This window comes from Elaeis guineensis, chromosome 12, assembly GCF_000442705.2.
Source record: "Elaeis guineensis isolate ETL-2024a chromosome 12, EG11, whole genome shotgun sequence".
NCBI classification, from domain to species: Eukaryota; Viridiplantae; Streptophyta; class Magnoliopsida; order Arecales; family Arecaceae; genus Elaeis; species Elaeis guineensis.
The window spans coordinates 16,251,632-16,261,002 of record NC_026004.2 but is presented as its reverse complement, the minus strand read 5'-3'; the positions used below and the strand labels follow the sequence as shown (position 1 = coordinate 16,261,002).

Below are 9,371 nucleotides of genomic sequence, written 5' to 3'. Positions count from 1 at the left end.
TTTTGTTGTACGTATTCAGTCATACTCGATAACTGATCATAGTTTTGGAGTTGATGTATTCATCTCTCTATGACAGGAATTTGTATTATTCGATATTTTATCATCATACATAACGAGCTTTTAGGTTTTTAGTCTGTACATGCTGTGCAAGATTTTTTTCTTTTTTTCAACGTGTGGTATCCTATAGACAGCTAGCCTATACGGGAATGTTGAAGTACACTTGAGGAAGGGGTGAAACAAGAACCAACGGCGTTCCCCTATCGCGGAAACGGTGGGTGGGGTGCAGCGAGAGCGGGTGCAGGAGGGGGGGCAGGCAGCGAAGCATTGGCGGAGGTTCTCGAAGAAGACGTCCACGTTGTCGAGATGGTGGACCTTCAGGGCTCGGAGGTCGATATCACCGCGGAGGAAGACAACCTTCTTCAGTGTACCGTCCTCGATCCCCCGTGGCGGTGGAGGTGGGGTCTCGAAGGCGTCGGAAATCGATAGATGTGGTGGCGGACGATCCTTTTGGAACGGATTCCAGCGTCTCTCTCCCCTTCGCTCCGTAAGTTCCCCCAGACGTCCCGCTAGCTTTATTTAGTTCCATGAAGCTTTGAGAGCCGTCGTTCAATAAAATGCTGTCTATATGTCTCATATAAGCAATTATCTATAGATTTTTTATTCCAGTACCGATTAAAGAAATTCTCATGCATTCTGCGCTTTCATTTGTTCTCGCTTCACAGGCTTGTACAGTGAACTTTTCTGTTTTTGTCTGAAAGATTTATGATAGAATATAGATGAAATCTAGCATTTGAGGGGTGTTTTTTTTGGTTTTACAACCAAGTTAGCCGTAAGATGAACTACTGCAAGTGGAAAAGGTTTTAGATTCATTTTTACCATAGATATAAGTTTCAACAAGAACAATGGTTGCCGCGGTCAGAAAACTTCTGCACCACCGTCAAATACAGTTACAATCTCATTTTCAGACATAAATGTTGGATTTCATCTTACTGCAACTCCAAATCCATGAATCAAACACTAGGAATGTAGTTGCAAATGCAGCAACTACAATCACATATAACCAAACTACATGTATTTTTCTATTATAAGTATTCAAACGCTACCTTAGTACCACCACCTGAGCATGGTTGTTTCTTGGGGATGAGGTGGCAAAATGTGAATTGTAAAATCTTATAATATGCTGATGGCTACTATCTGAGTTTGGGGTTATTTTTGATGTTATTTGGAATTTTTATATATCTTGTGCGATACCGGGGAATTTATTACGTAGATGTCTAATGTTGTCGGGCAAAAACTGTCGTAGATTGGTTTTCTGGAAGCTTGTGTCAAGAGAGATTAGAGAACAAGTAATTGATGTACGTGGCTGGATTGGTGAGTAGTGATTTAGAAGTTAATATTAAATATTATTTGATTAATCTTCCACCATGACAACTGGTACTTTGACAGCTTGATGGTGTTATTTTGTTGGGTATAATGTGGTTCGTGAGAGCAAGGTTGAAGTATAATGTTGGCGATCTTAATTAACCAGATGAATTGAGATCTTCATCTATCTCAGCCAAGATGGGATGTTGAGGAAATCTTATGAAAATTTAGAGATATTTTGCGATCTAGTTGATGATACAGGAAGTAAGATATTTAAATTTGATTTATTATGGTAAAACTCAGATCAATTATTATCTTAAAATATGAATGCCAAATATTAATAATTAGTAAGTAATTCAAAATTTTAAAAGATTCAGCTTGTTTTCAGAATTTAAAAGCTAGCTATTATTTTCTATTCGATCGGTTCCCACTTCAGCCATTCCCATTGGACTCAGCTGTTGGAACAGAGCATGACGGTAGAGGACTATCTGGAGCTTTTCTAATCCTTCCATCCTAACTTTAAGCAAGAAACCAGCCCCTGCAGTTTTGAATCTTTAAGGTTGGGGTCTCATTGAGGAAGTCCAATGGAAAAGTAGAGGTTGAAGTGAATTGACCAAAGTGTCAATACTTCAGCTACATTAAATGCTTGTCCATAGGTTTAATTGGGTCACAAAATGGGGGAGAGCCTATCCCCCATGTATTGCCAGCCAAGAGCTAGCTAATCAGGACACGCAGCTAGGTCTTTCACCAGGAGGATTCGAGCTAGCAATCTCCGCTAAAGAAACATGAGCTTCAAAGTTCAACTAACTCATAAGTGCACCATGCACGAATGTCTGCCTGTTCTGGTGTCATTTTTGGTGAGCAGAACAAATATAAATGAATGCCACCCTTTATATGCTCATACAATCAATTCATGTCCCCTGTTAATTTCTTCTGTTCCCACTAAAACTTTTTGCTGCTACATCCTAATTTAGTGCTGCGTGATATCCAAATAAGAAATACATACCAACGAGAATTGTAACATTAACTCAAGATGATGATTATAATACCATTTTACTGTTTTTTATTTATCACTATTCTCAAAAGCTTGATAACTAGTGGAACAACATTTCTGATTTTACCATAAGTAAAAGCAAGCTGATGACTGCAGGTTTCTTGATCATTTGTGGTGCAAGAGGACCTCATCGTTACAAAAATATGCATATGTTTGTATAAATTTGCTGCAAACAAATAAAAATCTCCTGTTGAATTGCTATTATCTCCCCCTATTCCACATCATTCCCATCATCTAATGCCGAACAAATCCACCTCAGACATCAGCCTTCTTCAGTGTGGCTTCAGCTCTCTCTAGATCTTCCAATGCCTTCCAAAGCTTTGGATCATTGTAATCCTTTATAAGCAAACTGGCTCCTGCATCCTTAAGTGATTTTTCAGGATTTCTTGTCATAACTCCAACCACAGTCATCCCTGCTGCCACACCAGCTTTTATTCCTGATGCAGAATCCTTGAGAAACAAGGAGTGAAAATATGAAAAATTAGGTGACTTTACTCAAACAAACATAGTGAAAGAAGATGTCTTGAATGATATGGTTTAGATAAGAAAACCAACATCGAACACCAATGAGTGCTCTGGAGATGCATTGAGAAGGTTGAGAGCCTTCAGGTAAGGATCAGGAAATGGTTTAGCTCTCTCGCATTCACTCCCAATTACCACATGCTGGAAGAAGTCAGACAGGCCAAGAGTCGAAATCATAAGCTCAGCATTAGGCCTTGGAGCATTAGTCACTGCTGCACGCTTTAAACCTCGATCCTCGATCCATTTTCGTAGCTTGTAGAGACCATCTATTGCCTCCAACTGTTTAGATGCCAACCTGTAAATCCAATATTGCAAGACTTCTCCCTCAAAATGATGCTATATACGGCAGAAAGAGGAATGCAGTAATTTTAGAGGGGCAACTAGAAAATTTACTTCCGAAACCTAGCTTCCTTATCATCAATAAATTTCATAGCCTTTTCACGATCCCAGTCGGGAAATAAAGTTTTGGCGATATCCTCACTGTTCTTGCCTGCAATTTTCTCAATGAAGTCCTCCTCAGTTATTGGGACACTATTATTGTAACCAATCTGTGAACAATAATTCGTGGCTCTGTCAAAGACTAGTTTCACATAATTGGCCTAATAATGGCCAGCAAAAGCACAAGCAGAAGACTGCCATGATCCATGCTAAAGAACGCATACCTCTAGCAGCATTTCTCGGAAAGCATGGTAATGCATAGGATCTGAATCACACAGTGTCCCATCAACATCAAACAAAATTGCTTCAAGGGGAGCAAGTGCAGAGATAGAACTGCAACAGCCAGCTCCAAGTCAGTGCTACCTAAAGGACAGTGTTCCTTTTATGTTTTCTTGTTTTGTTTGTTGGAAGTTTCTGATGATGAAGAAAAGAATGTTTGCTAATAGTTTAGCTGTCTTTAATGTGAATGTTTGCTAATGCGACTAGAATTTGAAACTACAACAAGAAATGAGAAGGATATTGTGAAAACATTAGATTGACAAAAATTAACCTTATTAGAAAAGTGTTAATTAAAATAAATAAAATTAGGATTTAACATTAAACTTTGGCTTCTTTCCCACAGCCAGTAGTCAGGCAGACAAGAAGTTCCACTTTCTTGATTCTTACAATTATCTAAGCCCCTCTCTGTATTAGGATTTTCAATGGCGTTGTTGCACATGCCTTTTTTCATAAAAATCCTTTAATTGAGTCTCTATCATTCTATTCTCTACTAATAGAATAAATAGCCTTTCAGTGAGAAAATAGTATTGCCTAGCAGAGCATTTTTCTTGCAGGATAACACATTTTCAGGACTAGTGCACAGAATGACCATGGGGATCAAGGAGCTGAAGTACCTAATTATGTACAACAAATTGAGACATAATTGGTGGTGGAATGTAGTGTTGCTAGCAAAGCACTGCATGCATCTCTGTTGCTTTTTATTGAGAGGGTGATCTTTAGAAGTGTGGTTCGATAAAGCAGGTGGTCAGCAAACCCACTTCTCTAATTTAAATTTATTATACCAAGTTTTATGCCTTAAAATAATTAGTCACCATGGTAACTAAATTATAAGCTATTGAAGCATTTAGAAAAACTAAACGACTTTATTTAGTAATAAAGGAGAATGAAATTTTATTTTATTATATGATATATGTAGACAATGTTCTTAGCAATGAGTCTTCATTTAAAAAGCCTAAAACACCAGAAGCACATCAAATCAAATTGTAAAAAAGAAGCCTAAGAAAGGATGCTTTATAGAGCCTATACTCTAAAGTTTCATGGAATACGAACTCATTTAAACCAAGCTTATTCAAATCAGGACTATCCAAATGCATAGCAGATTCACTTTTAAGAGCCATAGTTATCAGGATTTCAACCCCTGCAATCACAGCATGTATAACATAGATTCATTACCACATCTTCTAGAGTTAATACAAAATCAAGGAAGTGCCATGTTTGCTTACAATACACTCTGCGTATGACTACCTCAGATACCTTCTATTTGCTTAAAGAGTAGTAATATATATTCCTAGTTAGACTAGAGAATGTTAGCATAGAAACTAGTTGACAACAAGAAAAGTCTCAGGTCTTGACTGTAAGTTTTGCATTCTCCTCAGGTCGGTCATGAAATTTTTTCCCCTCTAACTGGTAAATCACCTATGTATGTATGTATGCATGCATGTATGTATGTATCATCTCTTTAAATGGCATCTTGCAAGAGAATGAGACAAATTTTACACTCCTAAGCACATGGGTTGAAAAAAAAAAAATGCTTTTTCCTCGAAAAACGTCCCCAATCTCCTCATATGTGGGATCCATGGATGGCCAACCCTAAACGTAGGAATTCCATTCGCCTTCGTGTATAGAAAAATTTCACTAATTTCCATTTTAAAATCCCTTCCCTTGTAATGTGTCTGCAAAAAAGACTTGTGCGCCTGAAGGAGTCTCTCCAATTTGTCCATGTCATCAAGATGCTCAGGACACTTGAGAACATCTCTACACATCTTTTAAGTCTTTCGAATTCACCTTATTGTGGTGTTGATTTTTCCCACCAATGAAACAAAGCAAAAAAGTTTCATTGTAGTTAGTACCATATTAAATTTTAGGGGATGAAGAGGCTTTTTTCCCCTCCAACTAAGTCCCTTTTAATCTAAACCAGTATGCCCTCTCCTGATCATCCTTGGTATTATGCATGTGATAGCACCAATACAGTCTAAGCCATTTCATTCCAAATTCTTGTCTCAGAGAATTTGGGCCCCTTCAATATCTTATTCTAAATCCTCACCAAGCTTCATCTATAAAGTGTCTACTATAAATATACATATCATGTCTTAACATTTATTTATAAATATTCCAGACAAAAGCCCAAAACAAGCAATTATTCTCCCACAATATCAAATGGACTTGGAGTGTAGAATCTATCAAAATGAATAGAAAGATCACATCAGTAAAAAAAAAAAAGGAACGAGATTTCATCTAACTAAACGAACAAAATTCGAAGGAAAATACCTCTCCCCGGCGTGGGAGCTGGTCAAATCCGACATCTTCTCCTCAAGGTCGATAAGCCCAAAGCTGCTATCCTCTTTTCTTCTGATCTAAGTGCAAGATGGCGAGCAACGGCAAGAGTAGAGGAAAGAAGGAGCAGCAAATTTATTGTCGATGGGTCCGAGCTCTTCACCCTCTCTGTTTCCCTCCACGCTCCGTACGAAGGTTCCAACCGAACCTACCCGAAACCCATTTCAAGTGCGACTCTAGTGGGATGCTTCTTTTTTTTTTTTTTTTCCCGGGATAAAACTCTAGTGGAGTGCTTTCTGGGGTCCGTGTTATGAGGAAAACCTAGAGACCGTGTGTGTGTTGCACGTGTGACGTGTTCAAGAATAAAAATATCTGTCGGGGAACGGAGTGGGTGCTCACCATCTAGGCCTGGGAGTGCAAAACGACCTGACCCAGTGGAACGGGTTGGTGATTTCGCTGGCGATCAGTAGCGGTACTCATATACTTAGCCCATCTATTTAATGATTCTTTTATATCAACTGCAGTTGATACTCTATATGAGGTAGGCGAGTGAAAGCCATATCGGACAAGGAATAAAGTAGCGCCGGACAAAGGATTTCCGTTGTAGCATTTTTCACCCTTTAGACATGCAATCATATGCGAATAAAACTCCTATTTTTTTTGATAAAACTTTTGGAAGGAATTTATGCCGAGGTTGTTTCCCGTCCATAAGTTAAAGAAAGGAATTAAGGAGGGCCACGTTCAAGAAATAAAGCCATCCATCCTAACTATGGAAATACATTCGGCTTCCCTTTGTTTCTACCTTTTATGCAAAGCCTTAGTACTACTTTCTCACGGTTGGGTCTCCATCTATGAATTGCAGGGCCGCTACTTAAGAGTTTCTAAGTCGGAGGCATCACAAATCACTTTTTTGTATTGACTGAGATATCATGACTTGGAAGGCTTCTTGTATATTCTTCTATAGCTTCTCGAAGCTAACCAAGTGGCTGACTATTTAGCTAACACTACTTGATCAAGCGATATTATTTTTGACATAGAGGTTGCTATTCCTTTTGTGCTTGGACTCATTCTCATGGCTAAATCTATCGAGTTTCTTATTAGAGAATAGCAGCCATAAATTTAAGTTCTTCATTTGTTTTAACTAACTGCATTCTTCTTCTATTTTGATTTGTTCTCAGATGAAGCACTCAGCCTAACATTATCCTTTAGAGTTTTCTGGTTTTTTACAGCATTTGAAGATTCTAGATTTATTTAACTTTTCTTGATGTCTGTTTTGTTTATATTTAAAGGTTTTTTCTCATCATGTATGATTGTCACTGATAGTACGTACCTTCTCAACTGCATATCAAAGATCGATGGTCTAAGAAATTTTGAATTTTACAATTTAAATTTGTACATAGTATAAATTTAGGATTTGATCCAAAGAGTCAATTTATCATTTCCTTTTATCTTCACATCAACCTAGTTGTAATCTCTTATAAATTCTCAAGTATAAATATGCCTGATCATGATCTCACAATATTGAGGTAGGAAAGTTTCCAACGATATTCTTCTTTTCTGCATACTTTTCTTTTTCCACAGTTTAATAGATACGAGGAGAAAGAGAAGCCAAAGGCAATAGACGAAAAAAGTATTTTCAAATGGGCAGATTAAAATACAGGATTGGAGAGAATTAAAAAAAAAAAAAATTCAAACAATGCATTGATATCATCTTAGCCAATATCTAGGTTTATATCTTCCATTGGCTACTACTTTAACCGATACAAAGCAATATCCAATAAATATAGATGCTACGCTGGAGTCTGTTCAATGACTCACATACCTTGGTATTGAACGGCTATTAAGCTGTGAAGAGGATTTGATTTGCTGGTTTGTCTTGGTTGATCGCTGCTCGACATCGTAGATGATAGCCATAAACATGATGAATGATATGACAAAAATGTAGGGAGAGCTCCTCATGCTATAGAGAGAGAGAGAGAGAGAGAAAGAGCACGGGAAAGAGAAACTTGCTGTAAATTTTAAGAGAATGTAGAACCTTTAGTTTGGGCCACCGTGTGGTCAAAATTAATTTTATGCCCTTATAGTCCCAACTCCCATGGTGGGATGAATGAGAGATAGATTCTGGTCATATATTCATGATTCAATGAATTCATAGCCCTTTTTTGTTCTTTTTTGGCAGGAGAATAAATTCTCCTACGGATCACCATATATTTGTTTTGAAGTAACATTAGCAAGGCCTCTATGCCCTCCCTTATAAATGGAAAATTGTGGCTGTTAGAGTAATTCACTTAAATAATGGCCTTGATCTTCAGGTACACCTTTCTCTAAATAAAACATTATTCTAAAATTTATATTTTTGAGCAGTTTTTTTTTTTTTTGAATATGCTTGCATATTTCCAAAACATCGTATTCTTATTCAAGAAAAAGTGAATAAAAATATTATTATTTTCATCATTGCCTATTATTTTATATTATAGTGCCATTATAACCATCATTATAATGTTCCTATTTTAAAAAGTTTGAATATATTATTATGGTACAGTGCACAATATCATATCATGTTAGATAAAATCTTGAACTTTAGTTTAGTGCCCCTTGCCTTGTAGGCAAACTAGTTTCCATCTCTAAATTGTTAGATTAGTGCTGATGGCTGGAAGTCAAAGTTATGATGTTTGTGGGGTAAGACTCCAATTGCTTCCCCCTCTTGCTCTTTCTCGGTCCTGGGGGAACCCAACTGCAATATCAAAGTGGATTCTTTTCTTCTTGTTTTTTTTTTTTTTTTTTTTTTCTGGTGGTCAGGTATAGAATTCAAAGTGAGGCATGGATTTTGTTATGTTGTATCCAATCTTTTTGTAGGCATGCATCCACAATGTATGGTGGAGTGGCCAGATGGGTGGCATTTGATGGATGGAAACGTGAAAGGGTGCATTATCTCAGCATATGTGACATGCATGAGAGAAAGATAGCTGGCTAAGATTTTATCTCTATAGTAGATGTGAATTGGTTCATTTGATAAAGTGGCTTGGAGACATTACTGGTGATTGGGAGAGTATTGTCTACATCTCTTTAAAAATTATTATCTCAAGAAGTCCCTTCCATTGGAAAAAAAAAAAAAAAAAAAAAAAAAGAACTCCCTTACCATTAGCATTAAAAAAAAAAAATCCATTTAAACAAAAATTTTCTAATCACACAATCCCTATTACTGATATTTAATCCACGGTCTTCTATATTTGGTACTGCAAAACTCCAAACCAACTCCATCTAGCTACTATTGTGAGTGCTGTTAACTTGATTCTAGCATAAAACTAAACAACCACCATATTCTTACAAGACTATCACGCTTCAAGTATATGAACTCAGGTTAACTCAAATAAAAATCTAGCCTTTTCGAGGTTCATGTCAAGGTGAATCATGTCTAAATGCCTCCTAACCTAGATCATGT

The 9,371-nt window shown here is 37.2% G+C and overlaps 1 protein-coding gene across 1 annotated transcript; it reads right to left on the bottom strand.

Annotated features, from left to right (window-relative positions):
* Positions 1–2,399: 2,399 nt before the first annotated feature.
* LOC105054931 (haloacid dehalogenase-like hydrolase domain-containing protein Sgpp) lies at positions 2,400–6,178 on the bottom strand. The gene is made up of 5 exons (XM_010936583.3): positions 5,924–6,178; positions 3,601–3,709; positions 3,332–3,486; positions 2,972–3,233; positions 2,400–2,866 (listed from the first exon to the last, which is right to left on the bottom strand). Exons 1-5 carry the CDS (start codon positions 5,956–5,958, stop codon positions 2,672–2,674), a joined length of 756 nt encoding a protein of 251 aa, XP_010934885.1. The 5' UTR covers positions 5,959–6,178; the 3' UTR covers positions 2,400–2,671.
* Positions 6,179–9,371: the final 3,193 nt, after the last annotated feature.